This window comes from Hemiscyllium ocellatum, chromosome 7 (assembly GCF_020745735.1).
Source record: "Hemiscyllium ocellatum isolate sHemOce1 chromosome 7, sHemOce1.pat.X.cur, whole genome shotgun sequence".
NCBI lineage: Eukaryota > Metazoa > Chordata > Chondrichthyes > Orectolobiformes > Hemiscylliidae > Hemiscyllium > Hemiscyllium ocellatum.
Genome location: NC_083407.1, coordinates 79161743 through 79177299, shown reverse-complemented (window position 1 = coordinate 79177299; position 15557 = coordinate 79161743). Strand labels below are relative to the sequence as shown.

At 41.7% G+C, this 15557-nt stretch overlaps 1 protein-coding gene across 1 annotated transcript in view; it reads right to left on the bottom strand.

Moving 5' to 3' along the window:
* ankar (ankyrin and armadillo repeat containing) overlaps window positions 1-15557 on the bottom strand; it is a 155555-nt gene that overhangs the window by 10990 nt on the left and 129008 nt on the right. The window contains 3 exon segments of the mRNA XM_060828124.1: window positions 1064-1181; window positions 2616-2774; window positions 13758-13880. Of these exon segments, the coding sequence (XP_060684107.1) occupies window positions 1064-1181; window positions 2616-2774; window positions 13758-13880 (400 nt within the window).

Below are 15557 nucleotides of genomic sequence, written 5' to 3'. Positions count from 1 at the left end.
CCCCAAAAACACACATGCTCAACCACAATTAAGACAGATAAAAGACAAATGGATAAACACATATACTATGGTAGAAAAAGAATATGGGCAGATTTACACATTTATGCTTTTTATGATGATGTGTAGGTGAGTGGGCCACAATTATTAACTCACTTCCCAGTTAAGTCATGATATCAGAATATTGTGACTCAGAAGACAGTAACTACAGCAATGTAAAAGGTTGGAATGTACATATCTGTTGGTTAATTTGGATGGGTTACTGATAAAGGTGTTATAGAAAACTTTTTGTTTTTGGGGTTTTTTGCTGAACAGTGGCCAAGAGAATGGTGAATATTAGTGAATATCTTGGATGGATGTAATGCTGGATCCGTGTTAATCATTGAAGCTAGGTAGTCCACTAACTCACAGTTTGTCTGAGTAAGGGGGTACAGGATGCCTATTCTGCCGCTGCTTGCTCCTCTTCCTCCTTCTTTTCCTAAATAGGCTTTCAGATCCTTGAAGGTAATGCATGCACCCTCGTAATGTGGAGGGTGCAGAAGATCTCCAGGAATTTCAAGACCCATTCTGTCAAATGATGCACTTCTCTCCAATTGAGGTGTTAGCAATAGACATGTTGTTTCAGTAGCCAGGTTAATTATTTCACCTTAATGCAGCTAACTGAATAGATTAAAAATGTGCTGGTAGTAGAGAAGATTGGATGTCCTAAATCAGAATGAGAAGAAACCCTGCTTGTTTGAACATTAGAATGTTTATATGTGATAGAGATTTGACTATAATATAATACTTAGCAGTGATGTAAAAGACTCGTACTAACTGGGATCAGATAACTGTGAATGTATAATCAGTCATCTGATCGAATATAGTATTAATCAATCTGTAATGTGAACAACTCATGAATTAACCAGCAACAAATGCCTGAGATAGATGGCATCTTACTACAAAACTAAATTCTGCAAAATCAATTGATCTGGATAGCATTACAACTGTTCGTATTTTCATATGCAGCATTAAAGTTATAGGTAATTTTAGATCAGTTGAAAACAAACATAATAATGTAATTTACCTACTACAATGACTGTTGATGCCTTCTTTGACTTCAGCAGATTTACTAAAGTCATAATACCTGTTGCTGACAGTGTGACCTCATCCATACCTACAATCACCTTGGCTAATATTATCATCTGCATCAAATAGAAAAACAAAACTTATTTCAGATTAGAAGTATTTATGGCTAAATATCTTTTCTTATTCTATGGAAAAATATATTCTATTACTTTTGTAAATTTCATTCACATCTCAATGTCTATTCACATAGTGGTCTATTAGTCACCTGTTTGCAAACTTCACAGTGTCAAGTTTCATTATAAATACTATAGCATATTTTATCATTTGAGTTTGAATATTTGATTCTAGATAGTACATTAAATCAGTTATGCAGATAATTTTTTCTTCTGCTAGGTATAAACTGTACCTACAAAGGATTGCATTTTTCTGCCAAACCTGTGACTTGTTTTTTGTCTCTTATCCCTCTTCAGCTTGCAATGTTCAAAAAAAAAGATTGCATTACAAAACCAATTCAGTGTTTCAGAATGCATAACAACTAGAAATACTATCAACAAAATATCAATTCAGAAATTTGAAAAAAAATCCCACCAAGAAATCCCACCTAAATTGCCTTTTGTGTACAGGGATGGGCAGGCCAGGTGGGTTAGCCATGGGAAATGCAAGTTGCAGGCAGGGGGGTGGATCTGGAGAGATGGTCTTTGGATCGGTGGTGTGGACTTGATGGCTGAAAGGCTTGCTTTCATGCTGTAAGGATTCTAAAGTGTCTTTGCTTCACAAAAGAAGTTATCTGTTGTAGTCAGAGGTCGAGCCTATAGCATTAATCACACACACCATTAACAATTGGCCTTAAACTTTTTGTCATGGACTCCTCTTATGCTGTAACAGGTGACACCAAAGGCATATTAAAATTTGCAGACCATCAATAATACAAAGAAGTCACCAGAAGGGACAGTGTAAAGCAGGACAAGAAAACTTCTGGCCTCACCGACATGGCTTTCCATTGTGAAAAATTCCACTGGCTGCAACACATTGTCTAATTGTTACTTTTTAGATTAGATTCCCTACAGTATGGAAGCTGATCCTTTGGCCTAACAAGTCCATACCTACCCTCCAAAGAGTAACCCAACCAGACCCATTCCCCTGCCTCATGTTTACCCCTGACTAATGCACCTCCCACTACGAGCAAATTAGTATGGTCAATTCACCTGACCTGCACATCTTTGGACTGTGGGAGGAAACAAGAGCACCTGGCAGAAACCCACGCAGACACAGGAAGAATGGGCAAACTTCACACAGAAAGTCACCTCAGGGTGGAGTCAAACCCAGGCCTGTGCTGCTGTGAGGCAGCAGTGCTAACCACTAAGCAACCAAATTTACTGTTTCCCTGTAAAACGTACCTAGAAATGCCTGTTGACAAACTACTATGAGTATAGCAACTTCTACAAATGGACTCACTGCAATTGATTTTCTAGGCCATACAAGGTGATTGGCAAGGTGAGTCAGATATATAAATTGATTACAATACAGAGCTTGTTCCTATGGAAGCATACCTGAAATGCAGCATTAACTTGGTCCAGCTCTTCTGATGATTGTAGAAGCTTTTGGAACACTAACATCTGAACACCCCCACATGCACGTATCAAATCCAGTAACTTTGGATTATTGATTGCGAAAAGGGCTAAAGCACTGGCTGCTCGTGAACAGATATTCTGGAAAAAAAACAGTAAATAATGTTTTACTTGACATAAGTCAGTACATCCAAATTAAAACAGCAACATAAGACTAAATTTAACTGATTGTGGAAAAATATTTTCATGGAAATTAATTGTACATAAAGGAATTGGAAAGAATTGCTGCATAGTATTAGCATCCCTACTTCTGGGCCAGTAGCTCTAGATTCAAGTCCCATGTTTTGACCTGTTGGTTCTGAAAGTTATGTACGTATTGTGGCCAAACAAATTTATAAGCAGGCTATAAGTACTTCCAAAATACTAGCGGTTAAGAGTGGGAGTGACCTCCTGGCCAGCCAATCTGCACAAAGGCAATGGGAAACCACTGTAGTTTGTTGCTCTAAGTTTGGACTAACCTGCTGATGAAGAGCTTATACTCAAAACATCAACTATCCTGCTCCTTGGATGCTGCCTGACCGGCTGTGCTTTTCTTGATACCACACTTTTTGGCTCTAATCCAATGGATGACAACCTTTGCCAAGTCAATGGCAACCCTTGGAAGTAAGGATGGGAGAAAATATAATCCTACATAATGGAGTTTTACAACTACATTTCACTTGTGTTAAGAAATAAATATAGTTAATTTTAAATGTATTAGATGATGCTCTTAGAGGTGTGTCTGCAAGCTTTAAAGAATAGCAATTTTAAAAAAAATTTGAAACACATTTGAACTAATGGAGATGATTTCACAGAAGCAGCTGTTCACTGTATTTTACTGTCACTATATTAATTTCCTTGTATGTACCATTTAGTAAATAGGCAATGCACACAATGAAAAAAAGTACTTCATATTGCAAGAATCTATATTTTGGATTCTGAAATAACTCCATAGAGGCTGGTAGCCTGTCACCAAGTCACACTTCAATTACACATGAAAAGTCCTTGACACTCATCCAACTCCCTCAGAGCCAGCTCTCAGAGTGAACAGAACCTCTAACATTCCCGTTCATGCCTGTCAGTCAGGGTTCCTTGACTGGACCAGATAAAATGCCCCAATCAGGGAACACATATTCTATGAGGTCCACCTGGCTGACCTCATTACAATCGTTATATCCCTCCCCCTCTGACTCTGAGGAAATAGGCCAGTTTGTTTTGTACTTTCTCCTGGGGAAATTTAGCACTGGGTCAGGTTCCTCCAACTTTGCCTCTGAGATGGATGATAACTCCCCTCTTGCACTTGAACCATCTTGGAAGAAATTCATTCCCCTCTTCAGGGAGTAAAGGCATCAAGGTCCCAAAATCTGCTGTGTCTATATCAATTTCTGAGGTATTTTCAGTGCTTGATGGAGTGGGAGAGAACACATGGGATTTGGAACAGTTGGAGAGGCAGTCAAAGAGCCAGGCACATTTAGTTCCTGCACCATTTGTGAGTTTGCAGCTTTCATATGGTCCATGTGCTTATAGAACATAGAACATAGAAAAATACAGCGCAGTACAGGCCCTTTGGCCCTCGATGTTGCGCCGACCGAAGCCTACCTAACCTACACTAGACCTATAACCTCCATATGCTTATCCAATGCCCGCTTGAATGACCATAAGGAGGGAGAGTCCACCACTGATACTGGCAGGGCATTCCATGAACTCACAACCCGCTGAGTAAAGAATCAACCCCTAACATCTGTCCTATACCTACCACCCCTTAATTTAAAGCTGTGTCCCTTAGTAACAGCTGACTCCATATGCGGAAAAAGGTTCTCACTGTCAACCCTATCTAAACCCCTAATCATCTTGTACACCTCTATCAAATCTCCCCTAAACTTTCTTTTCTCCAATGAAAATAGCCCCAAGTGCCTCAGCCTTTCCTCATACGATCTTCCTAACTTAGATTAGATTTTTTTTTTAGATTAGACTTACAGTGTGGAAACAGGCCCTTCGGCCCAACAAGTCCACACCGACCCGCCGAAGCGCAACCCACCCATACCCCTACATTTACCCCTTACCTAACACTACGGGCAATTTAGCTTGGCCAATTCACCTGACCCGCACATCTTTGGACTGTGGGAGGAAACCGGAGCACCCGGAGGAAACCCACGCAGACACAGGGAGAACGTGCAAACTCCACACAGTCAGTCGCCTGAGTCGGGAATTGAACCCGGGTCTACAGGCGCTGTGAGGCAGCAGTGCTAACCACTGTGCCACCGTGCCGCCCACAACTTGCCAGGCAACATCCTGGTAAACCTCCTCTGCACCCGTTCCAGTGCCTCCACATCCTTCCTATAGTATGGCGACCAAAACTGCACACAATACTCCAGATAAGGCCGCACCAGAGTCTTATACAACTGCAACATGACCTCAGGACTCCGGAACTCAATTCCTCTACCAATAAAGCCCAATACGCCATATGCCTTCTTCACAGCACTATTTACCTGGGTGGCAACTTTCAGAGATCTGTGTACATGGACACCAAGATCCCTCTGCTCATCCACACTACCAAGTAGCCTACCATTAGCCCAGTAATCCACCTTCTTGTTACTCCTACCAAAGTGAATGACTTCACACTTAGCTACATTGAACTCAATTTGCCACCTTTCTGCCCAGTTCTGCAACTTATCTATATCCCGCTGTAACCTGCCACATCCTACTTCGCTGTCCACCACTCCACCGACTTTCGTATTATCCGCAAACTTGCTCACCCAGCCTTCAAGCCCCTCCTCCAGGTCATTTATAAAAATGACAAACAGCAATGGTCCCAAAACAGATCCTTGTGGAACACCGCTAGTAACTGCACTCCAAGATGAACCTTTACCATCAACTACTACCCTCTGTCTCCTTCCAGCCAGCCAATTCCTAATCCAAACCTCTAATGCCATACCTCCGTAATTTTTGCAGTAGCCTACCATGGGGTACCTTATCGAACGCCTTACTAAAATCCATATACACCACATCTACTGCTTTACCCTCATCCACTTCCTTGGTCACCTTTTCAAAGAACTCAATAAGGTTTGTGAGGCACGACCTGCCCTTCACAAAACCATGCTGACTATCCTTGATCACATTATTCCTATCCAGATGTTCATAAATCCTATCCCTTACAATTCTCTCTAAGACTTTGCCCACAACAGAAGTGAGACTCACTGGTCTATAGTTACTAGGGCTGTCCCTACTCCCCTTCTTGAACAAGGGGACCACATTCGCTATCCTCCAGTCTTCTGGCACTATTCCTGTAGACAACGAAGACATAAAAATCAAGGCCAATGGCTCCGCTATCTCTTCCCTAGCTTCCCAGAGGATCCTAGGATAAATGCCATCAGGCCCAGGGGACTTATTTATTTTCACCCTTTCCAGTATTCCCCGGACCTCTTCCCTACATACTTCAAAGCCATCCATTCTAATCACTTGTGACTCGATATTCACATCAGCAACAATGTCCTGTTCCTGAGTGAATACTGACGAAAAGTATTGATTTAGTGTCTCTCCAATCTCCTCTGCCTCCACGCACAACTTTCCACTACTATCCTTGACTGGACCGATACCTACCCTAGTCATCCTTTTATTCCTGACATACCTATAGAAAGCCTTTGGGTTTTCCCTAATCCTACCAACCAAGGATTTTTCATGTCCCCTTCTCGCTGCTCTTAGCTCTCTCTTCAGATCCTTCCTGGCTACCTTATAACTCTCAATCGCCCCAATTGAACCTTCACACCTCATCTTTACATAGGCCGCCCTCTTCCCTTTTACAAGGGATTCCAATTCCTTATTAAACCACGACTCCCTCACACGACCCTTTCCTCCCTGCCTGACTGGTACATACTTATCAAGGACACCCAATAGCTGCTCCTTGAACAAGCTCCACATATCATTTGCGTCCTTTCCTTGAAGCCTGTTTTTCCAATCCACACATCCTAGGTCATGCCTCACCGCATCATAATTTCTCTGCCCCCAGCTATAACTCTTGCCCTGCAGTGCACACTTATCCCTCTCCATCACTAGAGTAAAAATCACCGAGTTGTGGTCACTGTCCCCGAAGTGCTCACCTACCTCCAAGTCTAACACCTGCCCTGGTTCATTACCTAGAACCAAATCCAGTATGGCCTCACCTCTTGTTGGCCTGTCTACATAATGTGTCAGGAAACCCTCCTGCACACATTGGACAAACACCAACCCATCTAACGAACTCGAGCTATAGCTTTCCAGGTCAATATCTGGGAAGTTAAAGTCCCCCACAACAACCACCCTATTACTTTCACTTCTCCTGAATCATCCTTGCAATACTTTCCTCTACGTCTCTCGGACTATTAGGAGGCCTGTAGAAAACTCCTAACAGGGTGACCTCACCTTTCCTATTTCTAACCTCAGCCCAAACTACCTCAGATGGCAAGTCTTCCTCCATCGTCCTTTCCACCGCTGTAATACTATCCTTGACAAGCAATGCCACACCTCCCCCTCTTTTACCCCCACCTCTGACCCTACTAAAACATCTAAACCCTGGAACCTGCAATAGCCATTCCTATCCCTGTACTACCCACGTCTCTGTAATGGCCACAACATTGAAGTCCCAGGTACCAAACACGCTGCAAGTTCACTTACCTTATTTCTTATACTTCTGGCATTGAAGTATACACACTTCAAGCCACCTTCCTGTTTACTGGCACCCTCCTTCGAGATCGATGCCTTGTTCCTAACCTCCATACACTTAAGGTCCTGTACCCTAAAACTACAGTCCAGGTTCCCATGCCCCTGCAGAGTTAGTTTAAACCCTCCCAAAGAGCACTAGCAAACCTCCCACCAAGGATGCTGGTGCCCCTCAGGTTCAGGTGGAGACCATCCTGTTTATAAAGGTCCCACCTTCCCCAGAAAGAACCCCAGTTGTCCAGAAACCGGAATCCCTCCCTCCTGCACCATCCCTGTAGCCACGCATTTAACTGTTCTCTCTCCCTCTTCCTCGACTCTCTATCACGTGGCACGGGTAACAAACCAGAGACAACAACTCTGTTCGTTGTAGCTCTGAGCTTCCAACCTAGCTCCCTGAAAGCCTGCCTAACATCCTCACCTCTCTTCCTACCTATGTCGTTGGTGCCAACGTGGACCACGACCTGGGGCTGCTCCCCCTCCCCCTTAAGGAACAGGAAAACATGATCAGAGACATCACACACCCTTGTACCTGGGAGGCAACATATCAAACATGAGTCTCTGTCGCCCCTGCAAAACCACCTATCTGTGCTCCTCACTATTGAGTCCCCAATAACTATCTCCGCCCTTCCCTTCTGAGCAACGGGGACAGGCTCCGCGCCAGAGGCCTGAACCTCGTTGCTTATCCCTGGTAAGTCGTCCCCCCCACAAATATCCAAAACGGTATACTTGTTATTGAGGGGAACGACCGCAGGGGGTCCCTGCACTGGCTGCTTCCTCCCAGTCCCCTCACTGTCACCCATCTGTCTATAACTTTCGGAGTAACTACTTCCCTAAAGCTCTGATCTATGACCACCTCTGCCTCCCGAATGATCCGTAGTTCATCCAACTCAAGCTCCAGTTCCCTAACACGGTCTTGGAGGAGCTGGAGATGGGTGCACTTCCCGCAAGTGTAATCAGCAGGGACGCTAATGGCTTCCCTCACCTCATACATCTTGCAAGAGGAACATTGCACTGCCTTCGCTGCCATCCCTCTAAAAGTTAAACTTTAAAAAGAAAACTAGATCTAAAGAAACAAACAAGCAAAATGCAGCACTTACCTGCTTACCACAACGGATCTTATTATTAGGTTAGAGGAGGAGGGCGGGTGGGAGGTTCTACCCCTGTAGTGCCTCGGGTTCCTCGCCTGCGTGCTTTTATAAGGAAAAAAAACCTTCCCAGGTAAGCTAGCGCGACACCAGCTTCCCGGGTCCGCTAGGCGCTTAAAAAAAACTTTAAATTGTAGCCGTTAAAAAAACAATAACTGGACTATACCGCGACTTAAAAAAAAACACCACCAGACAGCCGTTACCTGCTCCGTCGAGAGAGTGAGGCCGAAGGCTTGGAGTTGCGCGCTTTTATAAGGAAAAAAAAACCTTCCCAGGTAAGCTAGCGCAACACCAGCTTCCGGATCCGCTAGGCGCTTAAAAAAACTTTAAATTTTAGCCGTTAAAAAAACAATAACTGGACTATACCGCGACGTAGAAAAAACACCACCAGACAGCCGTTACCTGCTCCGCCGAGAGAGTGAGCTTGTTCAGGATCATCATACTTACCCAAACTTTAAACATCACTGGACCTGACCTTGCACTGACCATGCCTATTACCTATGCAAGGGCCACATCTATGGTACCTATCAAACTTCATTCGCTGAGGTAAACTATCTTGCTGATGTAGTGGAGTTTTGTAATTGGCATTGGGTATTCCCAATACTGTTCCCACCACTTCCCCACCCATCCAAACTCCAGGAAGATCAGATTTAATCTGGTGCAGATTCTTCTCCCTGTTAACAACTTTGCTGGAGCTATCCTGCAGTTGTATGAGAGGTGGTCCTATAATCAAATAGGAACCAGGACAGTTTGGTATCTAGTGAAGCTGCAGACTGTTTCTTTAAGCCTGCCATCAAGGTTTGGACTGCTTTCTCTGTAGGACCATCAGATGATGGGTGGTATGAAGCTGCCATTATATGACAAATACCATCTGAGTTTAGGAAATACTTAAACTCCCTGCTGGTAAACAATGGCCCATTATCTGTGACCAAAACATCTGCGAGTACATGTATTGCAAAAGATGCACTCAGTTTTTCAATCATTATCCCCATGTTTGACGAATTAATTCTATGCATGCCCAGCTGCTTTGAATGAACTTCCACAATGGCTAAGAACATTGAGTCCATGAAAGAATCTGCATAATTTTTGTGCAACCGAGTCCAGGGTTTACTTGGCCATTCTCATAAATTAGGGGTGAGCTATTAGCAGTAATTTTCATCCTTGTTGACATTCTGGGCACTGCCCCACCAATGCAGCTATGTCTGCATCCAACCCCGGCTACCAAATGTAATTTCTTGCTAATATCTTCATTTTGGAAATTCCTGAATGACCCTAGTGGAATTTGCCAGTATCTGGCAGCAATCGTCGTTCAGGATAATCACTCTTGTTCCCCACAATAAAATGACTCAATAATAAAACCATAATGTACTCTTTCAGAGGCAGTATCACCAGCATTGTATCTGCCAGTGGGAGGCAGCTCAATGCATCCACATTTGCTACTTAGCCTCCCTGATATGTTGTTCCAACTTGTAATTATACATACTTAGAATGATAGTCCATTGCTGAATTTGACCTGGAGCTATGGTCAACACGGCCTTGTCCTCTTTAAGTAGACCTAACAGGAGTTTGTGGTTCATTATTATTACAAATTTGCATCTGTAAAGGTATTGATGACTTCCTGACACCAAATCTTCCTTCTCTATCTGGACACATTTACACTCTGCATTAGCCAAAGTCCTGAATGCATGTGCTATTGGCCATTCCTCTGCATTGGGCCAACTGTGAGCTAATACTTTCCAGATGCCATACAGAAAGGCATTGTATGTCAATACCAGATCTCACTTGAAATCATAGTGTGCCAACACTTTAAGGGATGATAGCTGTTTCTTCACTTCCTGTTGGTTTAAAATTCACACAAAAATGAATTGATACATCAGGCTTCACAATAGGTATGATGGGTGCTGCCCATTCAGGAACTGGACTGGTTTGATGATTCCTCTGCTTTACAACCTTCTGATTTCTGCATTTATGTTTGCCCATAAGGCAAATGACATTGTGTGGGCCTTACAGAAATATGCAAGCAATTGCTTCCAAGTCAACATGCAACGTGGCGTTCGTTGATTTGATAGTTCCTAGACCTTCTTGAAAAACTTCTGGATATTTAATTAAGACTTCACTCCAGCAATCGTTTTGTAATTGAAAGATTTTGAATCAATCTAGGTCAATCTTCATCAACCAATTTTGCTTTATTTTGGGATAGTTAATAGTTAGAAGGGATTTATTCAGTTTGTTAATAGTTTTGTTTTTTGTTTACTGTTAGAATTAGATAAATAAATTGTTACTTGTTAATTTTAAAGTGATTGTCAGTGACTTATTTTATTTAAACACTAGAAGATTACACCACTTTTCACACTTATTTTACAGATTATGAGGCAAGGTGCTTTGGGGCTTAACCTTCGCTTCATAACATTCTCATCTGCCCCAATGTCATTTGTCCAGCAAAATAATGCATTCTTTCCACACACTGGGCCCAGTCTTCAACAGCAGGATCAAATGAGTCAAGCTTCCCAAATAATGCCAGAAATGCTTACCCCAACTCAAAGACAGCTGTTATAAGTGAATTATTTCAGGAGCATATTTTTGACTCTCATCGCCATTGAAATAACTCCACAGAGGCTGATATTCTGTTACCAAGTCACCATTTATTTACATGTGGAGAGTCTTTGACCCTGATCCAGATTTCTCAGAGTGAAAAGCACCTCCGATTCTCCTGTTTATATCTGTCTGCCACGACTCCAGATTAATATACGCAATCAGCGAACTCATACTCTATGACTGACCTTGTTACAATCCCTGCAGATACTCCTTTCTTGACAACCTTCTCTCTATATCCTTTTCTGGCATGTTTACTCATGTTGCAATGAAATATCAAAGACCCTGTCATCATATTAAGTGGTCATTCTTTATGTGTGATTACAGATAGTAATTGAATTGATCAAGCATCGTCAAAAACCTAGATGAGTCTTGTCTTCTTGTTATTTATATACACTGGACTGATTATTGGCAAATTTTCTCTTTCTAATTTCTCTATTATAAAATAAAAAAATGTCTCCATGCCCAATTAGCAAAACATGGAACAATAAATTAATCTGAGACCTTCCAATCTGTATGACTTTCGTGGAATTCATATTGCAGCTTTGGTGATGGATGTAGGTTTGCTCGCTGAGCTGGAGGATTCATTTCCAGACGTTTCATCACCTTACTAGGTAACTGCTGTAAAATTTCTGCTTTCTATTTATATGTGTGGATTCCTTTGGGTTGGTGATGTCATTTCCTGTGGTGATGTTATTTCCTTGGGGAAATCACTTCCTGTTCTTTTTCTTAGGGTTGTAGATGGGGCCTAACTCGATGTGTTTGTTGATAAGAGTTCTAGGAATTCTCATGCAGTGTCTTTGTTTGGCTTGTCCTAGGATGGATGTGTTGTCCCAGTCAAAGTGGTGTCTTTCATCATCCATATGTAAGGATATTAGTGAGAAAGGGTCATGTCATTTTGTGACTATTGTATGTTCATGTATCCTGGTGGCTAGTTTTTTGCCTGTTTGTCCAATGTAGTGTTTGTTACAGTCCTTGCATGGTATTTGGTAAATGACATTAGTTTTGCTTGTTATCTGTATAGGGTCTTTCAAGTCCATTAGCTGCTGCTTTAGTATGTTGGTGGGTTTGTGGGCTACCATGATGTCAAGGAGTCTGAGTAGGCTGGCAGTCATTTCCGGGATGTCTTTGATGTAGAGGAAAGTCGCTAGGGTTTCTGGACATGTTTTGTCTGCTTGTTTGGGTTTGTTGCTGAGAAATCAGCAGACTGTGTTCATTAGGTACTCATTCTTTTTGAATACACGGTATAGGTTATTTTTCTCGGCTCTACATTGTTCCTCTGTGCTGCAGTGTGTGTTGGCTCGTTGAAAGAATGTTCTGATGCAGCTTTGTTTGTGGATGTTGGGACGATTGATTCTGTAGTTCAATATTTGGTCCGTATATGTTGGTTTCCTGTAGACGCTGGTTTGAAGTTCCCCATTGGCTGTTCGCTCTACTGTAACATCTAGGAATGGCAGTTTGTTGTTGTTTTCCTCCTCTTTAGTGAACTTTATGCTTGTAAGAGTATTATTGATGGTCTTGAAGGTTTCCTCAAATTTGTTTCATTTAGTGATGACAAAGGTGTTATTCACGTAGCGGACCCAAAGTTTGCGTTGGATGGTTGGCAGAGCTATTTGTTCAAGTTTCTGCATTACTGCCTCTGCTAAGAACCCTGGTATTAGAGATCCCATGAGTGTTCAGTTGGTTTGTCTGTATGTTTTGTTGTTGAAGGTGAAGTGTGTGGTAAGGCATAGGTCCACTAGCTTGATGATACTGCCCTTGCTGATGAAGTTAGTGGTGTTTGCTATATGTGTATTTGGGTCTTCTAATAGTGTAGTCAGTGTTTCCTTGGCCAGGTTAATGTTGATTGATGTAAACAGGGTTGTTATATCAAAGAGACCATTATTTTATCTTCTTCTATCTTAAAGTCTTTGATGGTCTTCAGGAATTCTTGGGTGGAGTGGATAGAGTGCTGTGAATCTTCTTTGGTGTAGCTCCTTGGCCAATCTGTAAGTTGGTGTTCCAGGTAGTGAGACTATGGGTCTGAGGGGGGCTCCTGGTTTGTGAATTTTGGGTGATCTGTAGAAGCATGGTGTGTTGGATCCATCTGGCTTCATTTTTTGGAAGACGGCCAAACAAAGACATGCATGAGAATTCCTAGAAGCATGGCATTCCAACTGGAACTCTATCAACAAACACATGAGTTAGACCTCATCTACCACCCCTTGAGAAAAAGAACAGGAAGTGACTTCACCACAGGAAATAACAACACCACAGGAAATGACATCAACAAACCAAAGAAACCCACATATATAAATAGAAAGCAGGAATTTTCAGTAGTGCTTCATCCGAGGCCCACTGAAGATGTTACCCAGTAGGGTGACGAAATGTCTGGAAATGAATCCTCCAGCTTAGTGAGCAAACTTACATCCAGAACCTCAACCTGAGCTACAAATCTTCTCAAAACTCGCTAAGCTTTGGTGACATTTGTTTAATCATAACAGAGCTAATTAAAGATATTTTAAAGAACCAAATAATCATTTCAGTAGCAATTTACCACAAAATTCAATATATTTATGCGATATTAAATTAGGATGACAGACATCATCATTACATATTTGCATGAATGTGGTCCTTTACAATATACTGTTCCATTTAATTTTCTTGAGCTTACCTTGTCAGTAGTATTAAGATGGTTGAGTACAATCTTGATGTTGAAGCCCTTTTTCTCCATTAAGAGCTTCTGTAGTTCATTGTTTCCTAACACAATGCAGGCCAAGCTGTAGGTCACTTCAACCTATATACAGAAAGTCAAAATAGAAATTATTGATAAATTATCAGACTAAAACAAAACTTTATTGTATTCATTAATTTGTATAACTACATTTAATCATGGACAGTACTTCCAAAACATGACCTCTAGAAAAACACAAGTTAACAAGAACATCACCACCTGCAACTTCCCCCCACATCATGCATGATCCTGAATTGGGACTATATCTCTGTGTTTACACAGTTATTGAATCACGTTTCCAGTGCTATCACAACAGCATTGTGGATGTCTCAAGGCGACATGAATTGCAGTGTTTCAGGAAGTTGGTTCATCTTCTTCATGAAGTAAAAAATGAGGTCTGCAGATGCTGGAGATCACAGCTGCAAATGTGTTGCTGGTCAAAGCACAGCAGGCCAGGCAGCATCTCAGGAATAGAGAATTCGACGTTTTGAGCATAAGCCCTTCATCAGGAATAAGAGAGAGAGAGCCAAGCAGGCTAAGATAAAAGGTAGGGAGGAGGGACTAGGGGGAGGGGCGATGGAGGTGGGATAGGTGGAAGGAGGTCAAGGTGAGGGTGATAGGCCGGAGTGGGGTGGGGGCGGAGAGGTCAGGAAGAGGATTGCAGGTCATCTTCTTCATGAATTGAGATAAGCAGTAAATGCTGGTCTTGCCATCAATGATCCCATATCATGAATGAATAAAATAAATATTTTTTTCTTAAAACTTTACACATTTTCATAGCTTTTCTTAAGTTTCCTGCTCAGAAAAGCAGCTAAACTATTTCTGAATGTTCTTTGGGAAGGAATTATGGCATCCTTATCTGCTCTGGGTCACATATGATTCCAGAGCCACAACAATGTGGTTGACTAATAAAGCCTTGTAAAATGGCCTACCGAGCCACTCAGTTCAAAGGCAGTAAAAGATGAGCAACAAATTCTGGCCTTGTCAACAAATCCAACATATCACGAAAGAATGAACAAAATTTGAACCCGAGGAAAATGTACAGTGGACTTTGAAAATGTAACAAAAATTGTAAAGAAATGGAAGACATTGTTCACTGAAGATCTGAGCCAACCAATTATCTGTTTGGAATGTCAAAACAGCTTTATTAGCACACTCACACTAGTCTAACCTATGAGACTGCAATTGTTTTGTTTTCTTGTCAAAGGGATTCTGATGTGATATCTGCACATTTCTAGCTCTGTGCTTGTTGAAATAGATCTATGAAATTATTTTGTCCTCAGCAAAAGAAAATAGACAATAATTGCAGCAATTACGTTAGGGCTTTTATCTGCTAATGAGCTATGTTATATTTTATTTAGTTAGCTGAAGGCTGACAATGTGGAATGATTCACTTCTTGCAGCCAACTGTTTTGATTATATACAGCATTATTCTAGTTCATCTCACAACTGTGGCTTTCTTTCAATGAAGAGTGAGATAAAGCAACAAAATGTGATATAGTTAGGATTTCCCTTATTCAGAACATTAGTGAAAGCAATGTTTTATTATTATTAAGCCGTTACTGAAGTAAAAACCTATAAAACAGCAACATAACTTTTGGACACTATCTCACATTACTCTGCAATCAACAGATGAAGAACAAAGCATCTGGTTGATTGGTTCTAATATCCCTCAAATTCATTCTTCAACTGACTTGACCATTCTCAACTCTAGTGAAAACAGCTGATCTTTCTTCTAAT